General features: G+C 42.2%; 1 protein-coding gene across 5 annotated transcripts in view; it reads right to left on the reverse strand.

Moving 5' to 3' along the window:
• Positions 1 to 12499, reverse strand: part of LOC122557135 (interferon alpha/beta receptor 1-like) — a 40835-nt gene extending 28336 nt beyond the window's left edge. For 2 of the 5 annotated variants that reach the window (XM_043704482.1, XM_043704479.1), the window contains exons 1-3: positions 12391 to 12499; positions 11453 to 11641; positions 1706 to 1832 (exon numbers count right to left, since the gene is read on the reverse strand). In XM_043704482.1, coding sequence (XP_043560417.1) covers positions 1706 to 1808 — 103 coding nt within the window. In that variant the 5' untranslated portion in view covers positions 1809 to 1832; positions 11453 to 11641; positions 12391 to 12499. Of the gene's footprint in view, positions 1 to 1705; positions 1833 to 2571; positions 2590 to 11448; positions 11642 to 12390 lie in introns of those variants that run through there. The other 3 variants (XM_043704480.1, XM_043704483.1, XM_043704481.1) reach the window with 3 other exon arrangements.
• Between the last annotated feature and the right edge of the window lie 10103 nt (positions 12500 to 22602).

The raw sequence follows: 22602 nt of genomic DNA on the forward strand, positions 1-22602 counted from the left end.
CTGTTCAAGAGGGTGGTGCCGAGTTAGAGGGTCAGATCTGGGATAAGGTGAGGGTAGGGGAGATGAGAAAACTGGTGAAATCAACATTGATTGTGTGTGGTTGGAGGATCCCAAGGCGGAAGATGGATAGGGTGAATAGCCAAGGTCCTTTCCCCAGGGTAGGGAAGCACAATACTAGAGGGCATAGGTTTAAGGTGAGCGGAGAAAGACTTAAAGGGGATCTGAGGGGCAACTTTTTCATGTGAGGTAGGTGTGTGTATGGAATGAACTGCAAGAGAAAGTGGTGGAGGCTGGTATGATAACAATATTTAAAAGGCATCTGGATGAGTATATGAATAGGAGGGCTTCAGAGGGATATAGACCAAATACTAGCAAATGAGACTAGAATAGTTTAGGATATCTGGTCAGTGTGGACGAGTTGGACTGAAGAGTCTGTTTCCATGCTGTATAGCTCTATGACTCCATTAGCATTCCAGCTGAAAAAGGTCTCTTGAGTCACCAGAGGCACAGATTAAAACAGGAAATTCAGTATTTTCAATCTTAACAAATTATAAAAGACACTTTAGAAAGTGTACAATACAGAACCTTCATTAGGTAGAATAAAGAATATTTAATGAATAGTGAGAAAAAGACAGCGGTTTGAATCATCTGGGAATAGTATACACATGTACTGACAGCACCTAGTTCTACCTCATCTTGAGCCTATGCCATTTAGTTTTGGACTCCCCCACCCTGGAGACAAGACCTTGTCTATTTACCTTACCCTTGCCCCTCATGATTTTATGAACCTAAGATCACCCTCAGCTTCTGACGCTCCGGGGAAAATAGCCCCAGTCTATTTAACTTGTCCCTATAGCTCAAACCCTCCAACCTTGGCAACACCCTTTAAATCTTTTCTGAAACCTTTCAAACCAACATCCTTCCTATAGTAGAATGGTTTTATATGGAAATCAGGAAGTTGTTTTCTGAACTTCATTACAACAGCATCATTCCGAGCAGCTCAACATGAAAACTCAAGAATGGAACAAAATTATGATACTGCTCTACTACATGCTCATTAAACACCAAAAAAGCAGAGCCCTTGTGCATTCAAGCGTTAAGAATTTTCTCCAGCGTGATTTTGCCAAAGAACCTCTCCAGCAGTGGAAATAAATTCTACTCACATGGATTGGAATTGTTCAGATCTTAATTATTGTTGGAGAATTTAATAAAATTTAAACCTAAATAAAAAACACTTCGTACATTTTCCTTCTTTCAATCTCTTATCGCACTCACCTAAACAAACTTTCTTTCCCTCATTTTATTTTACCTTCGATATATGATTTTTTCATTGAATTAAATCATCAAAGTCACATTTCCTCTAACTCTGCATAACTCTGTCAAGATTTCTTCAACGTTTTGGTTAAAGAGACACACCAGTTCTCCCAGCGCAGCTCTGTTTTGGTTCCTGATAATTTGAGGTTCCAGTGAAAAAGCCCAAGTGTAAAAGTAATGAAAGGCTAGTAGCATTGTTAATTTTGGGCTGACAGCAAAATTCAAGTCAATATCAACTATTGAAGGTGTATCTCTTTAAAAAAGTGACTTTGTTTCTATAATTGTGAAAAGGTTGCACAACAGGATGGGTCTGATTTAAACTCATTCAACTATTGCATGTTTGCTTTAGTTTAATAATGATAGTATTACTGTAACTAATAAAAGAACTTACCGTGCAAAAGAAGATGCAAGAACATTACAGTCCATACTGCAGACTTAGCCATGCTTGCATCCACCCATGTAGCCAAAAGTGTCTCATTGACATTTTGAAGCATTTCTGCCGGACAGCATCATATATCCTGCAGAATTAATACAACAAATTATTGCAGGGTTCTTTCCTCAGAGCCTTGCAACAGCTTGCATTCAGATACGCAACGTCTTTAATGCATGAAACATTTCACAGTAGTGTTATCAAACAAAATATGACACTGTGTTGCATAAGGTATTATTAGAGCAGATGACAAAACAGTTAGTCAGAGTTTTTTTTAAGGAGCATATTAAAGGAGGAGAGGGGCAGAGAAAAGGGAAGTTTGGGGCTTACAGCATAGGCATGAGACCAATGGCCAAGCAAACAAACTTGGCAATGTGGCAATGGCCAAGTTTGGCACAGCACAGTATAATTCAGAGAGTTAAATAGGAATTGCAGTTCTGCACTTTAGCAGTTCTGGAAACATCTACAGAGAGAAAACAGGGTAACCTTTCACGTCTGATAAGACTCTTCTTCATTCTGAAGAAGTCATATCAAACTCGAAACTTAACTCTGTTTATGTCTCCATAGATGTTGCCAGACCTGCTGAGTTTCTCTAGGACTTTATTTCAAATTTTCAGTATCTGCAGTATTTTTGGTTTTATAATTCATAGAGTTGTAAGGCTGGAGGACGTCAGAGAGATAGGGAAGTATTGAATGAACCGAAAACAAGGATCAGCATTTTAAAATTAAAATGCTACCATACTATAAGTCAATGTTGATTACAGAGTAAGGATAGGTGAATGATACTTGATGTGAGTTAGCATATAGGCAGTAAATGCTAAAATTACCTCACGATCACATTGGATGAAAGACAGGAGTCCATTCATGACAGGACTGGAATAGTCAAGTCTAAGGACAACAAAATCATGCAAGAAACAAGTTTTATGAGACTGTCAGAACCAGTTAGTTGGTGGAGATGCCTACATATTTGCAGGAGAGGCCATACATTCCATTTCTGCTGGCAGGAAATCCCATCCCATTAAGTCAGCAGCAGAAATGGAGTGAGGTGGGGAACATGCACATTTGCTAAAGAAGCCCAATAACAGGCTCCTTAAATGTCATCTTCCCCAAGATTTGGCATCGGCTCAGGAATTCTTCGAAGCTGACACACATCTCCCATGCCTTCTCTGGAAAGCACTGCTGGGACTCCCTCTTTCAAAGGAATTTAGTGTGTAGGAGCTGGCATCAGGCAGGAGGTGCCTGGTGAGGGAGTCTACCCATTCAGCACAACTCGCTCCTCTCCCTAGCCATCCTCCCTTCCCTTTTTCTGGCAACTCCCAATCTTTCCTACTCGACTCCCTCCAGGAAAGGATCTCAGAATGATCTGTGGGGAAGGCCTCACTGTAATAATGGCAGCACCCCATTTCTGGTGGTGCAGTTAATACTGGAAAGGTGCAGGACTCTGATGCACCAGGAGCTCTTGGTGTGCAGGATCTCTGGTGCTGTGGTCCTAAATCCTGAGGAACATCCAATGATGACCACTTTACTGCCATGAGAAGCACTTAATTCATTCAGAGAATGCCACCAGAATGGTGTGGGTCTCCAGCTTGTTCTCCAACCAGTGGGTGGAATTGGTTTTGGAGGGATAATGAATTTTTATCTAATTTTAAACATCAGAAATATTCAGAACTTGAAGATTGCTGAAAAGTGACTCACTTTGTCACAGCTTTTCACCTTGAAAATTTACAAGAAACACAACATAAAGGGAAGACAGCATTATCCTATCTGACAGGAGAGTGCTCAGCGATTGACAAGAGTCAACCTACCTGGTTTAAAATTTAAACAAAGCTTCGCACTTAACTGTCCATCATCAGACCAGTGAATTCCCTACAACTTTCCCACCAATCAAAGTCTACTTGATATCCAATCACCACTGTGCTCTTCTACAACAGGAATGTGATTTTCTCTTTATGCTGGTATTTCTTGTGAACTGTCATGATGAGTGCAAAATGTAAGGCTTAAACATGTTGTGGGTTTTTCTCAGGAATATTGAAAAACCATGTTGGGATTACCATAAACAGTAGATTGATCCTGTGATGTGTGAAGTGGAACTTTGATTTGTTTGTGGTGAAATGTTTGCAATCTGCTTTGAAAGATATTTTGTTTGCTGACATGATTACGGCTAAAGTGTCATTACCAGTGAAAACTGGGGAGATGACCCAGAAAATTTGCATTCGACAAGTCAATGCTCATAACATCCTGAGATTAAAATAGATAAACTAGTGGTCAGCTGCAGCTGACTTCAAAATATTTATCTCCTGGTTACTGTTGGTGCAAGCCACAATTTTGTGCATCTGAGTGACTGTTGTCCCTCACTGTTTTTGTATCTAATACTAAAAGATCAAACTTCTTTGACAGGGTCAAATAAGCAACATAAAGTGGGTGCATTAAGTTGCTGACAGTGGCAAATGATTGTTTAGGGTTTCCTTTTGCTTTCTCTGTATTCGCTAGCTTAACCAGGGTATTATCTCGGGCATTATGATCTTGTAAAATGTGTAATTTATTATGGCTAATGCAAAATAAATTACTTTTTTGTTTAAAATGTAAAATTTCAAAAAATGCCAGAATTCCACAAAGAACAGCAAGCGTTAACAAATCAAATTTCCACCACACATCACAGGATCAACCTACTGTTTGTGGTAATCCCAACATGGTTTTTCAATACTCCTGAGAAAAACCCACAACATTTTAAAGCTTTATGTTTTGCACTTACAATGACAGTTCACAAGAAATACCAGCATAAAGAGAAAATCACATTCATGTTGTACAAGAGCAGAGTGCTGATTGGATATCAAGTAGTCTTTGATTGGTAGGAATGTTGTAGGGAATTCGCTGGTCTGATGATGGATAGTTAAGTGCGAAGTTTTGTTTAAATTTTAAACCTGGTAGGTTGACTCTTGTCAATCGCTGAGCACTCCCCTGTAACATCGGATAATGTTCTCTTCCCTTTATGTTTCATAGTTTATTCCCCTTCCTAAGACAAATTTCATAATTTCAGCATTGTCATCGCCTTTCAGTCACTTCCAAATCAAACACTGCTACACACTGTGCTGCTATTTTTTTTTGTTCTTGCCGTGAAATAGATGGAATAAAATGTTGGATAAATTAGCTATGTAGATTTTGAAACATAAACATTTGTTCAACATTGGTTCTCAAAAACTCATGTCTTACTGCCTAGCTGTTTCAATGTCAGATTTTGCAGTTGTGTTTTATTAAATTGTTGGTCAACAATCAGTAGAATCTTTATTATTTGGCAATTTTGTAACTGTCCCCACATTTTTGTTTCTGTTGTGTGTCATGGTTCTTTACTCCTCTGTGGGCATCAGAAATTCTTGTTTTCAGTAAATAAGCCAATAATTGTCTAAGTATAATGTGTAAAAGACAGGAAATGTTAGGGCTGATGACACTACAGTCCCTGGTGGGTCCTTGTTAATGTCTCCCTCCCTACAGATCTTCCTTTTCCACTTGGTTTTACCTACCCATTTTGCTCTCCCTAATTCTCTCTGTTATTTTTCCCATTCAATCACACAGTTGGTTTAGGTCAACCCTTTTGGGATGTCAGGTTCTGTCCAGTCAGTTTAGCTGCAAGTTGTCTGCCTCTGTCAAAAGTATTAAAAATAATTCCCAATCCCTTTCAATTCTGGTCTCAAAATGCTAATTCTGCTTCTCTCATGACAGATGTTACCAGACCCGCTTACCATCAGGTAACAGGTATCTACAAAGACATTTGACACTAGTTTAAAGTAAATGGATAAATAAGCTGAAACTATTTATTAATTAGATAAAAGAAACTTATATTCACGGGGTGAGGGCTTCTCTGGCTAGGCCATTGTTTAATGCCCATCCCTAATTGCCCAGAGGGCAGTTAAGAGTCAACTACATTGCTGTGGGTCTGGAGTAACATGTAGGTCCGACCAGGTAAGGATGGCAGTTTCCTTCCCTAAAGGACATTAGTGAACCAGATGGATTTTTCAACAATCAAACTGGAACATTTATTTCAAATGCATGCATGTAACACAACTGAATAAATGCCATAATGTCTAATCAAGGAATGTCATTATTGCCAATCATTCTGTGTTCAAAACTCCCAGTTGACTTTGTTTTGAGATAGAAAAATTTCAGTTCAAACTTATTGTATTGACAAGCCTGATTTTATAAATTCAGAAATTTGACACTGGCTAAGCAAAATACCATACAATTAAAATCTATCAACTATACAGTCCATAAAACATCATAAAATTCAACAATAGAACTTACAGTGATTGAGTCATGCAAAACCTGAACATCCCTTGCCGCCATCCTCTGAAAGAATGCAGATTTTGTTGACACTTTTTAAATTGCACTCAACAGGACAATTTGCAAGAATACCAATAAAGAGGAAAACCAGCATTTATTTGACATGTGAGAAAAGTGCTGATTGGCTTGTAAGTGGACTTAGGTAATAATGCTTGACAATTCCTCTGCCTCTGCCATTTCTGCTCCCAGGAGGACAAGTTCCACCACAGAACACACTAGATGGCCTCCTTCTTTAAAGACCGTAATTTCCCTTCCCATGTGGTTGAAGATGCCCTCCAACACATCTCATCCATGTCCCGCACCTCCACCCTCAAACTCCACCCCTCCAACTGCAACAAGGACTGAACCCCCCGGTACTCACCTTCCATCCTACCAACCTCCGCATAAAATGCATCATCCACTGACATTTCCGCCACCTACAAATGGACCCCACCACCAGGGATATATTTCCCTCTCCACACCTATCCACCTTCCGCAAAGACTGTTCCCTCTGTGTCTACCACGCCCCCCAACAAACCACCCTCCCCTCCTGGCACCCTCCCCTGCCACCGCAAGAATTGCAAAACCTTCGCTCACACCTCCCCCCCACCTCCATCCAAGGCCCCAAAGGAGCCTTCCACATCCATCAAAGTTTCACCTGCACATCCACCAATGTCATTTATTGTATCTGTTGCTCCCGATGCAGTCTCCTTTGCACTGGGGAGACTGGATGCCTTCTCCCAGAGCACTTTAGGGACCATCTCCGGGACACCCGCACCAATCAACCCACTGCCGTGTGGCCCAACATTTCAACTCCCCCTCGCACTCTGCCAAGGACATGCAGGTCCTGGGCCTCTTCCACTGCCACTCCCTCACCACCCGATGCCTGGAGGAAGAACGCCTCATCTTCCGCCTCGGAACACTTCAACCCCAGGACATCAATGTGGACTTCACCAGTTTCCTCATTTCCCCTCCCCCCTACCTTACCCCAGTTCCAACCTTTCAGCTCAGCACTGTCCTCATGTTCTGTTCTACCTGTCAATCTTCCTTCCCACCTATCCACTTCACCCTCTTCTCCAACCTATCACCTTCATCCCCACCTCCAGCCACCTATTTTACTCTTAGCCACCTTCTCCCCAGCCCCATCCCCCTCCCAGTTATCTCTCCACTCTGAAGGCTCCCTGCCTCATTCCTGATGAAGGGCTTTTGCCCGGAACGTCGATTTCCCTGCCACTCGGATGCTGCCTGACCTGCTGTGCTTTTCCAGCACCACTCTAACCTTGCCTCTAATAATGTTTGACAGTTAACAGTCAGGATCTGTTTACATTTTAAACCAGGCAAGTTGACTCTGTTTGGAGAGGGTGTTGCCCTGAAAAATGAACCAGTGAATTCCTATCAAATATATTGTTGATTTGAAACAAGCACAGTGCATGCACATGTTCTTTCTGTCTGCAAAGAACAGGGCACATTAGTACATGTGGTTTGCAGTATAATTAATTGCATCATACAGTGAACATCCTGGCAATCCTGAATTGGGTGCTAGTGTATTTTTTTAAATACCCAGGATTATCCAGCAAGTATTGTCCAATTACAGAATCATACCTGATGTTGGACCTGTGTTGTGAGCTTTGCCAGTAACTTGCTGTCGTGAACTAATAAATTGATATGCTGCTTGATTGATCCACCAGTCTTTGGGACATATAGCTCAAATACCAAGCATACTTCAGCAATATACCATTACTCATTGGTGGGATAGGCATCATGTGTTATTGGCAAAAGTGAGGACTGCAGATGCTGGAAACCACAGTTTAGATCAGAGTGGTGCTGGAAAAGCACAGCAGGTCAGGCAGCATCTGAGGAGCAGGAAAATCGACGTCTCAGGCAAAAGCCCTTCATCAGGAATGGAGGCGGGAAGCCTCCAGGATGGAGAGATAAATGGGGGGTGAAGGGGGAGTGGAGCTGGGCAGAAGGTAGCAAAGAGTACAATAGGTGAATGGGGGTGGGGATGGAGGTGATAGGTCAGAGAGGAGGGTGAGGGAAGGTAGCAAAGAGTACATAATGTCTTTTTGGCTTGATGGTAAATATCTCTATGACTCTATGACTCTACGACCACTTGTGCTGCTACTGAACAGTAACAGTGTGAAACAGATAACTTCACCAGTTGCTCAAACATTCCAGGATAATCTGAAGCAGACTGGGCACTTTTTAGAATCAAGAGTGACCACTTTAGTGCGTTTCATGAGTTTGAGAGATTTACAGTGTGAGATGATCTGATCAAGATAGCCATTATCCAATAGGGTGGCTTTGCAGTGCCTTGTTTCAACATCAAACTTCTGTGGTGAACAAATAGTTTGGGCTTTCTTTCTGAGGTTACCAGTAAGCAATGTTCCCCCTACATTGTATGGTGCTCATACGTGCAGCTTCTCTGCGGGTCCTAGCATAATTTTGGTGCGCCAGTGCCCAGACCCCAATGTGTAGACATTTCTAATCAACCTGTTCAGGGATGTTATATATCTCTGGAGCAGATGGGACTTGAACCCAGGCTTCCTGGTCCTAATATATGCACTGACCATTGAATGAATGAACAAATAGAGTCATATGAATGATTTTATTGTTACTTGTGGTTTTCTCATTTATTGGTATTCTTGCGAATTGTCCTAATAAGTGCAAAATGAAAAGTTCTGATAAAAGAACTTACAGTTAAATGATCTTTTCCTCAGGATGTGGCAGCAGGAAAATAAGATAAAGCTGCTTATTCAATGGACCAAAGGGGTTTTTTCTGTGTTGTAGACCTCTATGACTATATACTCTGTTTCCATGGTGTTAGTTAAGTGATAAGTGCCAGGCAGTTCTTGTTTATGACTACCTGAGAGATTAGATTAGATTACATTACAATGTGGAAACAGCCCTTCGGCCCAACAAGTCCACACCGACCTACCGAAGCGAACCCACCCATACCCCTACATTTACCCCTTACCTAACACTATGGACAATTTAGCATGGCCAATTCACCTAACCTGCACATCTTTGGACTGTGGGAGGAAACTAGAGTACCCGGAGGAAACCCACGCAGACACAGGGAGAACGTGTAAACTCCACACAGTCAGTCGCCTGAGGCGGGAATTGAACCCGGGTCTCTGGCGCTGTGAGGCAACAGTGCTAACCACTGTGCCACCGTGCCGCCCAGGATCATTCCTGCTTGGTTTAATGTTTCAGTTGAAAGATGATAACTCTAATCACTGTAACATGCCCTCATACTGCACTAGAGTGTTACCTAGATCATGTGCTCACATTTTAGGTATGTGCATTTGAATTTACAACATTCTAACTCAAAGAAGAGAGTGCTAGCAGTTAGTCAGGTTTGACAACTTTAAAATAGCATTCAAAGCTATTGTTCCTCTTTCTCTAAGTCAATTGTTGATTTCCTACTTCAACTTAACTCCACATCAGTGCTATAATTTCTCATTAGTAAGGCAAGTTGGCCTATCTATAAAAATGCCTGAACAAATTGATGGATGCCAGAGGAGGCATATTTTTATTACTTACTTCCTCCCTCTCTGTCACAATAGCAACGTTACCCTCCAGTAATGTTTAAATGTAAAACTAATCCATTGAAACAGCCATTAAACAAGTTGGCTGTAATGAAAGTACACAAGCATCATGTCTGCTTTGAGTCCACACAAAAATACATTTCATCTGCTTAAATTAGTGGTGTTAGCATTTTAATAGCGATAGCCTGGATATTCTGAAGTGTTCTGATTCAGAGATTTCTTTCGACAAAAGGAATCCTAGACCTAATTAATTCATAATAAATAGAATTAACCAGTGTGTGAAACATTCAAATGACATGAGTATTACACAATAACTATCCAACGATTTGGGACAAGCTGAAATTGTGAAAGGTGCTGTATAAATTTGTGCTTGTGTCAATGTAAGACTAATGACATAGGATGGAACAACACAGTCATGCAGCTCCTCGAGCCCATTCATTCCATACGCATTTTTGTGCTTTGGAAAATCTCTGTCAAAGACTGAAATAGCTCATAAAGTATGAGACATTGTTGTATTAATACTGCATTCTTTCTTCTATCCTGCTTAAAAACTACTCTGACTCACTAATGCTGTCACTGAATACCACCTGGAAATGCAGCTACAAAGGGGTACAGACTGTCTCTCCTCGGTCTATAACTTGTTCTCGCTGACAGGGTCAAGAAAATAATAGGCCCTCGTATGCCTGCCATTAATCATGTGAAATAGCACCCAATGTAAAGTGATTATCAAATTCTACTACCTTGATCCCTTGACGCAGAGATTGATGCATGCAGAAGGAAAGCAGCTCCTACCTTTGGCCAACTCATGAAGTGCACATAGAATAAAAAGAATGCCAAGCTAGCCTGTATGAGCACGCCAATGCTTTATAAGGTTCACAACAGCTCTCTGTGAGGCTCTGAAGCATGGGTGAATTAAAGCTACCAGGAAAACAGGATCAACCATTTCCTCTGAGTGCCATGGACCCAGGTTCAATTCCAGCCTCGGGTGACTGTCTATGTGGAGTTTGCACATTCTCCACAATCCAAAGATGTGCAGGTTAGGTGTATTTGCCATGCTAAATTGCCCATAGTGTTCATGGGTGTGTTAGTTAGGTGCATTAGTCAGGGGTATACGTAGAGGAATGGGTTTGGATAGGATACTCTTTGGAGGGTCAATGTTGGGCAGAGGGGCCTGTTTCCACACTAGGGATTCTAAGAATTATGGTGTATTCTGGCAAGACAAAGTGCTCTCGAGGGCAGAGCTTCCATGTGTGTTGGCACAAATGAATCAGAGGATGTTTTGATGCACAGAAACAGCTCAGTTGCAAATACGAGGACTTGTGTATGAAGACGTAGCCAGAGTCAGATGACCATGTGGCACACTCAAAGCTCCACTTTAAGGACACTTGTCAGTGTGACTTGTGGGCCTTAAACGTGGGAGTGGTTAGCTGTCAAAAGAAGCAAATAGCAAGCCCACCTGTGGGCTCGAGTGTTCCACCAAGGTGACCAGTGACAACAGATGTCAAAGTCAAAAAACAGCAACCCTCAACAACAGGTTCATGGACAGTTTTTGTGGTAGTGCCTACCTCTCGAGCATTGGCATTGGGAGCCAGCAGCAAAGGCTCACCATATGAGAACTCCCCACTAAAAGGGCTTATCTATCATCTGGCATGGCTGGATAGATACCAATGTCACTGAATAGTACCACGCTTTCAAAACAACTTTGATGGTCGTTCGGGAGCATAGTGTTCTGCTACACCTAGTTACAACTAACTTTTCCTAAAGTGACAATTCTAACTCTAAACCGGTTCTAGTGTCACGCTGAACGAAAAACACCTGAAAAGATTCATGGAGTGTTACCTACGGTAGCGAGCTTCACTGTACAATCCAAACATTCCAAAAGTTAGAATCTGCTGTTCTCGGTTCACCGGAAGCCAGGGCTCAAGGAGCTGCAACGGCCAGATCTTTGAAGCAATTCTGAAGTAAGAGAATATGCTGGCGTTTCCATGTGGGAATGGAAGAAGTTCGAAACACAATCTATGCCGATGGATTACTGCAAACAAGACATGGCAGACATGCAGAGAGAGGTTAACGCCGTGACAACAGCTTATCCCTGATAAAGTTCTTTTTACAAATGAAAATTCCTGAGTTGTCCGATAACTTGAGCTGAGCAAAATAGATAGCAATAAAGTGGAAATTTCATGCTAAGGAATGAATTATTTTACTCAAATAAGCAACTTTGATTTTCGACAATAAAATTTTGCTTAAATAAGGAGGTCTGTCCAAACAGAGCAAAAACAGCTTTTCTCAAATGCTTTATATTTTGCATAATGTTGAACAATGTGGATTCCGAAATAAATTTTGATGGCAGAGTCACGCGGAATTGTGTTATCGCGTTGCAAAGGTTGGAAAAGGGATAGTTAATAGAACGAGGAAGAAGAACGTGTTTTTAAAATCCCTTTTTCATTTCGTCTTCGCAAAATTGATTGTGTTAAATTCTTCTAACACGGTTCACTAGTTGCCTTGTTTATTGTTTTTTTTACGGCTGGTCTTCGTCATACCAGCTCGGTTACAGATAGAAAGTTGGAGACGGTGAGGTCTGCAGATGCTGGAGATCAGAATCGACAGTGTTGCTGGAAAAGCACAGCAGGTCAAGCAGCATCTGAAGAGCAAGAGAACCGACATTTTGGGCCGGAGCCCTTCAGGAATGAGAGGATAGACAGTGTCAGCTTTCCCAATGGACAGATTGAGATACCTCTCCATTAACGTGAGAGTGTGCCTCCTCCCTACTTGTCCGCTTACCTTCAAAGTCGACTTGTCCATTACCGGCCGATCACCTTCTTCCCCCCAGTCGATGTCTTCGCCAGCCTCCTGCTTGAAGTTTCGGTGCCTTGGTATCATCCTTGTCCATTTCCGACAGGCAGACTCCGCCTTAGCGTGTGTTGCTGATCTCTATGCCTGCCCCGGCTACCAATCAGAAGCTTCGACTCAATTCCAACTTACCTGGAGGCGGCACCTTAGTTTTGCAGCTGTAGAGAACATCCACTTATCGCTATAAGTATCAGTGGCTTGTGGCGGGGCAGATTTTATAACTAAAATCTATCTTTCCATTAACGCATCATCTCCTACCATCACTTAGCTTAAAACCACTTGATAGACCGTGCTACATATAGAGAGGCTAGCTTCACGAAAGACGTGAAGCAAAGAGAAGCGTGTCTTGGTCAGAATATTCCCAATCACTTCTGAAGATTGTTGTTATTCCTGTCTCGCAAACGGAAAAAACTGCAAATTTTACTTCTGCATGGCTACGTACCCGAGCCAAATTCAACATTGTATTGATGTTCGTGCAATATCAAAGGATGACGTGATCTGTTTATCTACTCAACCTGTTACTCCACGCCTCTGGAGAGGATGGGACTTGGATCCTTGCCTCCCACTCCACGGATAGGGACATTATCGCTGCGCCACAAGGATAGCATTTTAAACTGTAGCCTATAACTGATCTGCCAGCTCAGGTGAGACTCAAAAAGAGGTGCTTTCTAAATGATGGTAGTCATGCTGTGAAGAAGGGCTTATACCCGAAACGTCGATTCTCCTTCTCCTTGGATGCTGCCTGACCTACTGCGCTTTTCCAGCAACACATTTTTAAGCTCTGATCTCCAGCATCTGCAGTCTTCACTTTCTCCATGATGTGGAGGTGTCAGGGTTGGACTGGGATGGACAAAGTTAAAAATCACACAACACCAGGTTCACGGTCCATCCTGGCGTTGTGTGATTTTTAATTTTATCTGAAGGAGATTGAATTTATTGTCACGTGTACCGAGGCATAGTGAAAGCTTTGCCTTGTGAGCAATGCAGGCAGATCACAGAGTTAAGCAGCATAGATACTACACCCTAAACTATCCAGTCATGATAGTTTAGGGTGTAGGTTTGCTCGCTGAGCTGTAGGTTTGATATCCAGACGTTTCATTACCTGGCTAGGTAACATCATCAGTGGCGACCTCCAAGTGAAACAAAGCTGTTGTCTCCTGCTTTCTATTTATATGTTTGTCCTGGATGGGGTTCCTGGGGTTTGTAGTGATGTCATTTCCTGTTCATTTTCTGAGGGGTTGATAGATGGTATCTAGATCTATGTGTTTGTTTATGGCGTTGTGGTTGAATTGCCAGGCCTCCACGAATTCTCTGGCATGTCTTTGCTTAGCCTGTCCCAGAAAAGATGTGTTGTCCCAGTCGAAATGGTGTTTTTTTTCCTCCGTGTGTAGGGCTACAAGGGAGAGAGGGTCGTGTCTTTTTGTGGCTAGCTGGTGTTCATGTATCCTGGTGGCTAACTTTCTTCCTGTTGTCCTACCTAGTGTTTCTGGCAGTTCTTGCATAGAATTTTGTAGACTTTATGATAGTTTGTGTTTGTTAAGAAGCAGCAGTTTAGATATGATACAGCACTTAATGAGATAAAGATGGTGTACAACTATGACAATTGTAGATGGTTCAGTAATACCAGAGAATTAAACAAACTATTGGCACAGAATTTGTGGTCATAGATACATGGAGTCCTACAGCACAGAGACAGGCTCTGTGGCTCAAACTAGTCCATGCCGACCGAAATGTCCATCCACGCTAACCCCATTTCTCTGCATGGAAATTGGCCCATATCCTTCTAATCTTTTCCTATCCATGTATTTGTCCAAATACCTTTTAAATGTCACTAATGTACCTGCTTCAACCACTTCCACTGGTAGCTCATTCCATATGCAGACTATCCTCTGTGTAAAAAAGTTGCCCCTCAGGTTCCTTTTATTCTTTCCCCGTATCTTTAAACTGATTCCCCTAGTCCTCAAATCACCAATCCTTGGAAAAAGACTGAGTGCATTAACCCTATCCATGCCTCTCATGATCTTATACACTTCTTATAAGATCCCCACTCAGTCTCTTAAGGTGTAAAGAAAACAGTCCTAGCTTGTCCAACCTCTCCCTATAATTCAGATCGTTGAATCCTGGCAACATCCTTGTAAATTTCATCTGCACTCTTTCCAGTTTCATAACATCCTTCCTCAGCAAGGTGACAAAACTGAACACAATACTCCACGTGTGGCCTCACCACCATCTTGTACAGCTGCAACATAACTTCCCAGCTTCTATACTCAATGCCCAGCGCCAGTGCACCAAAAGCCTTCATCATCATCCTGTCTACCTATGACTCCACTTTCAGAGAACTGTGTACCTGAACTCCAAGGTCTCTCTGTTCCACTACACTCCGTAAGGCCCTACCATTCACCATGAAACTCCTACCTTGATTTGACTTTCCAAAATGCAAGACCTCACATTTATCTATATTAAATTCCATTTGCCATTTCACAGCCAATTCCCTAGCTGATCAAGGTCCTGCTACAATTTCTGATAATCTTCCTCACTGTCCATGATGCTGACTATTTTAGTGTCATCAACAAACTTACTAATCATGCCTTATACATTCTCATCAGATAACTAACAGCAATGGGCCCAGCACCAACCCTTGAGGCACTCCACTAATCACAGGCCTCCAGTCCGACAGGCATCCTTCCACTATTACTCCCTACTTCTGACTATCTTGCAAGGATGCCTGCCTTGAAGAAGTTTTCCTCCTCTCTCTACAAGAATCTCAGGGAGTCCCTCTCCCACTGCAACTCCCAGGTCATTTCCTCTGCCCTGAAGCTCTTCAACCATGTCCTGACTCTATGCTACTTTCTCCCCACCTCCAGCCTCCTCTAGCTTATCTCTCCACCCTTCAGGCTCTCTGCCTTTATTCCTGATGAAGGGCTTTTGCCCGAAACGTCGACTTTACTGCTCCTCGGATGCTGCCTGAACTGCTGTGCGCTTCCAGCACCACCAATCCAGATTCTGACTATCAAGCCAATTGTGTGTCCAATTTGCCAGCACCCCCTGGAGTCCATGCGATCTAACTTTCCAGAGCAGCCTACCATGTGGACCCTTATCAAAGGCCTTACTGAAATCCATTTGGATTACATCTACCACCATGCTCTTGTTAACCTTCCTGGTCATTTCATCAAAGAACTCTAACAAATTTGTGAGGCAGGATCTTCCATGCAGAAAGTCATGCTGACTGCTCCTAATCAAATCCCTATGTTTCCAAATGCATGTACATCTTATCTCTCAGAATCTTCTTATGTAACTCACCTACCACAGATGTTACACTCACTGGTCTATAGTTCCTAGGTTTTTCTTTGCAGCCCTTCTTGAATAGTGGCACAAAATTCACGATCACTACCCCCCCACCTCCCACAGTCTTCTGGGACCCCACCTGTGGCTAACAATTATGCAAAAAATAGCCACAAATCCTCATTGGACAATTCTTCAGTCATTTCATCTCTGATTACTGCTGTGATACTCACCTTAATCAAAAATACAATTCCCCCTCCCCTCTAGTAAGTAGTAAGGCTTTGGCTCAAGAGGCTACAGAGAGCAACGGCTCAGCAAGAAGTACAGGTAAGCTCAGGTAAAGTACTTTTACCTTTCTTCTTTACTCTTAACAGCTGTTAAGATGGCAGTCAGGGCAGTTTCATGATCCTCCTGCAGGATGTGGGAACTCAGGACACATCCGTTGTCCCTAGTGGCTACACCTGTGGGAAGTGCACCCAACTGCAGCTCCTGGGAGACCGTGTTAGGGAGCTGGAGCTGGATGTGTTCAGGATCATGCAAGATGCTGAGCACTTCATACATAAGAGATTTAGTGAGATGGTCACATCTAAGGTGCAGGCAGAGATTGCAGGAATGCCCTGTGGCCATTCCCTTGAAAACAAGTATACTATTTTGGATACTGTTTGGGGAGGGGGTGTGAGGGAGGTGATCATTCAGAGGAAACCACTAGTAGCCAGATCATGACATTACGACTGGGTCTGGGGCACATCGGGAAAGGGTAAGGTTAAACAAGACCTTAGTCGGGGGACAGACAGGAGATTCTGTGGCCACAAACAGGAATCCAGGATGGTGTGTTCCCTCCCAGGTGCCAGGGTCCAAGATATCTCAGAGTGGCTGCGGAACATTCTCAATGGGAGGATGAGCAGCCAGAAGTCATTGTGCAAGTTGGCACGAATGACATAGGTAGAAATAGGGACGAGTTCCTGCGGAGTGATTATAGAGAACTAGGAAAAAGTTAAAAACTAGGATCTGGTCGGTGGTAATCTCCAGATTACTTCCAGTGCTATGTGCTAGTGCAGGTAAGAACAGAAGGATATGGCAGACAAACGTGTGGCTGAATAAATGGTGCAGGGGACAGGGATTCAGATTTTTAGATCATTGGGATGTCTTCTGGGCAGAGGTGACTTCTTCAAGATGGACGGGTTGCACCTGAACTGGAGGGGGACCAATATCTTGGCGGCCAGGTTTGCTAGTGCTACAAGGGAAGGTTTAAACTTGATTGATAGGGATGTGGGATCCTCAACAACAAGGAGGCAGCTGCAAAGCTGGAAGGAGATAGAGTAATCAGAAATAGTAAAGTGAAGAGACAGGTCAGGCTGGATCACAACAGGGAGCAAGGAATGCCTGTTGCATTAAACTGCATCTATTTTAATGCAAGAGGGCTGACAGGTAAGGCCGATGAACTCAGGGCATGCATAGATACGTCCGACTGGATATTATAGCCATTACAGAAACTTGGCTATGGGAGGAATAGGACTGGCAGCTTAATGTGGCAGGGTACAGGTGCTTAAGGCAGGGCAGAGATGGTGGAAAGATGGGAGGGGGGAGTTGCATTTTTGATTAAGATGAATATCATTTTAATGTGGTGAGCGCAGGAACTTGCCATTTCGCAAGCTGTTAGGAACTCTTCTCTGGGTTTTCCCTGGGTGTTAGGAACTTTTCTCTATTCTTCTGGTCCGTCTTCCATGTGAGAAAACAGCTCTCAAAGGACCATTTCTAAATAATTATCTCATGACAACCGTTCTCTGCATTTATTGTTCTATCATCTTTCTAGGGGCTGGTAGTTTATGCTATGTCAATCAATTGTCTGAACCCTTTGGTCAATGGCCATAGGATAACTACTCATGATGTTGGATGACCATTGTTCCCTTATCCACCTCATTTGAAGATTAATTTTCATTCCTTTTAAGAACAAAATCATCCTAGTTTCAAAAACCATACTGATAAAACAGTACATTTGACACCAGAAAAATGCTGGCGCTAGTTCAATGCATATTCTTATCTCTTCATTTCTCAAAATTCTTCACTTGTTTTCCGAGAGTAGAATTTTGGCAAGTTAAATAAATATGCTGTAACAACTGTGAAATGAAATCTCATGCTACTCAGTAACTATTAGGAAAATTCTGTTTTGAAGGGACCCCAATTCCCAACAAGCAACAGTTAGAATCCCTCTTTTTGAAAATAGCACTTGTGTGGTGCAAATGTTACATGCCACCGGTATTCCTGGCTAGTTTTGTTTTCTTCTGAAAAAACTCTGAGGTACTTGAATGGCAGTGACTTGAGGAAGTAGAAGTCAATGCTGCAAATGGTGTTGGCATACTGACCACTGTGCATTGACCCCCCCAGGCCAGCAGTACTTGTGGACATTTGCACCATCCTGAGGGAACATTGCTTGGATGTTGCTCAGGGCTTGCTGCAAATAGACATAGGCTACTTGAGGTGTCGCAAATGGTGCTGAACATTTGCAAACATTCGCACAATTGACCTTACTATATAATGCTCATGGATGAAGTGGCTCAAGATGGTTGCGTCTGAGGAATGCCTGTAGAAATCTCAGTTCCAGGGCATCAGGGAATGCAGACACTCCTCAGGTCAATGGCCGAGATAGTTGATTTCCAAAAACTGCAACCATCTTCCTTTGTGCTGAGTTCGACTGCCACTGACAGAGTTTCCCTTCATTCAACTGATTCCAGTTCTGTAGGACACAATTATGCCATACTAGAGTGAACTCTACCTGGATATCAAGGTTGTTTTATCTCTGAAGTTTAGCTCTTTTATCCTTGTTTGGACCAAGCTTGCAATGAGATAAGGAGCAGAGTAACCCTAGTGGAACCCAAATTGGGAATTTGTAAATTTATTCCTTTACAATTGCTGCTTAATAGCACCGTTGATGACCCCTTATATCACTTTGCTGATGACAAAGTAAACTGTTGGGATAGTACTTGATCAGGTTAGATTTTTCCTGCTTTCTGTGTGCTTGACATATCTGGGCAATATTCTACACTGGTTGGATAAATGCTAGGGATGTATCAGAACAGCTTAGCTAGGGGACATGGCTAATATGGAGCATTGCTGGAATGTTGTCTAGTGCCATAGCTTTGCCAATATCTAGTGACTTCAACTGTTTCTTATTATCACATGGAATGAGGTAGTTAAGTACTAGCACCTCTGATGCAGGTGATCTCAGGGGGAGGTTGGGATTGATCACCCGCTCAATACTTCTGACTGAAGGTTTGTGCAAATACTTCAGCTTCTCATTTCCACTAATGCACTCAACTCCAAAATCATTAAGAACAGGGATATTTGTGGAACATCCATCTGCTATTGATTGTTTAATTGCCTGTTGTTGTCAGCAATCACTCGCTAACAAGCATGATTGTCCACATAGGAAATCCTATGTCAGTGGTCATGAGTTCTGTGGATCCTTGAGTGGTTGATGAGCCTGATCCTGGAGCTGCACCTCTGACCAAACATTTGGCTGTTTCCCCCGGAGATGGATTTGGTCCTTGGCCTTGAAATCGCTGGCATGCCTTTCTCTAGTTCCTTTTCCGTACTTACTCTTGCCAATGGTGTTTTCAAGTAATTGTGTCCCTTCACACAAGAGCTTCCTCCAAGTCAGTTTGTACTGAATAAGTCACCCACGCACTGATGTCTATGTTATATTTATTGACAGAAGCCTTCAGTGAGCCTTTAAAATGTTTCCTTTGTCCTCCTCTCATTCAAGTGCCTTCCTTGAACTGGATGAAGATGATTTGCTTTGGTAGTCAGAACTCAGGCATCCTAAAACAGAGTTGGTTTTGGATGATCAGGGATCTTGATGTTGGTGCTATTGGCTGCTTCAGGTATGCTAATGTTAGTACGTCTGTGTTCCCAGCTGATGTGGAGAATCTATCTCAAACAGCATTGATGGTACTTCTCAAGAGCCTGATGGCAGCGTCTCTAATGTTGTCCAAGCTTCTGAGTCATAAAGAGGAGTTGGAAGGATGACTGTATTTAGACAAAAGCCTTAACTGTCCAACACCATTCACCACTGACAGTGGCAGGATTGCAAAACTTAAATTTAATCCTTAGGCTGTAGGAATCAATAGCCTTTCTATTGCATGCTGCTTCTGCTTTTTGGCATGTAACAGAAACCGTGTTGTAGCTTCACATGGTTGACATCTTATTTTAAAATATGCATGGTGCTGCTACTCTTCCTCAACAACTGGCTACATTTCGATGAACTTATGGGAAGTTTCTACACAAGGCACCAGCCAAAATTATATTTGTGCTATTCAGCATTCGGATCTCACATCCAAAAAGCAATCAAAATCTCTTGAAATTCATGATCAAATACAGCTAAAAACACTTTACCTCATATTAATGGAAAATTATCTGGCAACTGAATTGCGAACCGAAAGGTTTTTGAAATGGGTGATGTTTAAATATATTTGGTCATAGTTTCATCAAAACATTGCCAGGTGTGGGTGCTGCAAAACTAAATGAGGAAAATTATAGTGCATCTCATGGAACTAGGGCAAACATGAAATTCTACGAATGCTGGAAATGTGAAATGTAAAAACAGAAAATACTTAAACATTTTATCAGAACATCTTTAGCTTCTTTCATTTTGCAGAACAATTAATTTGAAATGAATTATATAAATGAAGAGTGACACCAAATTGCAAGGACCCAATTTTAACTCTGCAAGTGAGAAGATTTAAACTTAAAATTTCTTCCAATTCTTTGCCATAAAACCTGAAAATTATAGGGAGAAAATAAATAGCAAAGTTGCAGTATACTTTGAATTATGAATCAGAACATTTGGATAGTCAAGTTGATGAATAATTAGAAGAGAATCATTGATGAACATTCCATTGTAGTAATAAACCACACAAAAATTACATATACATGCCGACGTAGTGAAACATCATTAATCATATTGGAGGTGTAGCAACTGGTTTTACCAGCTTATAGCAATTCTGGTATGCGACTGTTCTAAATATTCATGGAATTCCTTTCTCTATTATTTTTAAAGGATATTAAACATTGTAATAAACAAGTTCACAGAATCATTGAAACAGGAACAGACATGTTAAGTAAACCTTTCAAGCAATTTGTTGTAATACATTGCATTGAAAGAATACTGCAATATTTAAATATGGATATATTTTAAAACTCCTAGCCAGGCATGCAGAGTGTTTGTGCTGCAGAATTCCACCACCATGACGTTGCCTAGTTTAGAGCATTTTATCTATGAAGAGAGGCTGGATAGGCTTGGGTTGGTATCTTAAGAGTAGAGAAAGCGAGTGTGGGTCCTGACTGAAGTGCAAAAGATTGAGAGGCATGGACAGGGTGGATAGTAGCAAGGGGGCATAATTTTAAAGCAAAGGATAGGTTTATAGGAGATTTAAGGAAAAGGTATTTTTACCCAGATAATCTGAAATACATTGCCTAGGATAATAGCAGAGATTGGGAACCTCATAATCTGTCGTAGTTTTGGGTATGTTCACAGAGCTGGGAAATTGATTTGCAGATGTTTTGTCCCCTGCCTAGGTGACATCATCTGTGCTTTACAGCCTCCTGTGAATCACTGCTATTCTGCCATACCTCTTCTGGAATTTATTTGGTTTCATTCCTGCTGCTTCCAGTTGCCAGTTGACATTGTTCATTGTAGTAGCTGGTGTATTGGGTCTGGGTCTATGTGTTTGTTGATGGAGTCTGTGGATGAATGCCATGCGTCTAGAAATTTTCTGGCAGTCTTCTTTTTAGCTTGTCCTATGATCATTATGTTGTGCCAGCCAGATTTGTGATCCTTGCCATCTATGTTTATGGCTCCTATGAACAGCTGGTTGTGGTGTTTGGTGGAGAGTTGTTCATGGATGCAAATTGCTAGTTGTCTGACTGTTTGTCCTACACAGCATTTCATGCGGTCTTGTAAATTATGTTTGTCTTGCACATCATGGGTATAGGGCCTTTTATTCTGGTGAATTGTTCCCAGAGGGTGGCTGTCGATTTATGGGCTGTCATGAATCCAAGTGGTCGGAGAAGTCTGGCTGTCAGTTCAGAGACTTTTTTTTTAATATAAAGGTAGCGTGGCTAGTGAGTTAGATTGTGGCATGTCCTCATTGTGTTGTCTGCCTGCTAGGCACCTGCAGATGAAGTTACAGGGATATCCATTCTTTGCAAAGACTCTGTAGATGTCTTGTTATTTTCTAGAGTGTTGCAGTTTGTTGTCCTTTTGAACAGGGTCCTAATGCAACTTCTCTTGTGCGTTTGGGTGGTTGCTGTTGTCGATCAGGATGCGGTCCGTGTGTATGACTTTTCTATACACTTTTCATAGAATTCCTAGTGTGGAAACGAGCCATTTTGCCCAACAAGTCCACACTGATCCTCTGGGTGACCCACCCAGACCCATTCCCCAACCCTAGATCCCTACATTTCCCATGACTAATGCACCCAACCTGCACATCCCTGAATACGATGGGCAATTTAGCACGGCCAATTCACCTAACCTGCACATCTTTGGACTGTAGGAGGAAACGGAAGCACCCGGAGGAAACCCACGTATACATGGGGAGAATGTCCAAACTCCACACAGTTGCCCAACGTTGGCGCATTCATTGTTGTGTGCTATTTCTACCATCACATCCAGGGATAGGAGTTGATTATTGGTTTCCTCCTCTCTTGCAAATCTTATCACTGAGCATGGTGTTGATTATCTGGTGTGTTCTCCATTTGTTCTCTTAATAAGAACAAAAGTGTCATCCACATTTGATCCAGATTTGGGTTGGATGTGTGGGAGAGTGGCTTGTTCTGGTTTCATTCTCTTAAGTCAATCCT

The sequence above is a fragment of the Chiloscyllium plagiosum genome, chromosome 15, assembly GCF_004010195.1.
Source record: "Chiloscyllium plagiosum isolate BGI_BamShark_2017 chromosome 15, ASM401019v2, whole genome shotgun sequence".
Classification (NCBI taxonomy): Eukaryota; Metazoa; Chordata; class Chondrichthyes; order Orectolobiformes; family Hemiscylliidae; genus Chiloscyllium; species Chiloscyllium plagiosum.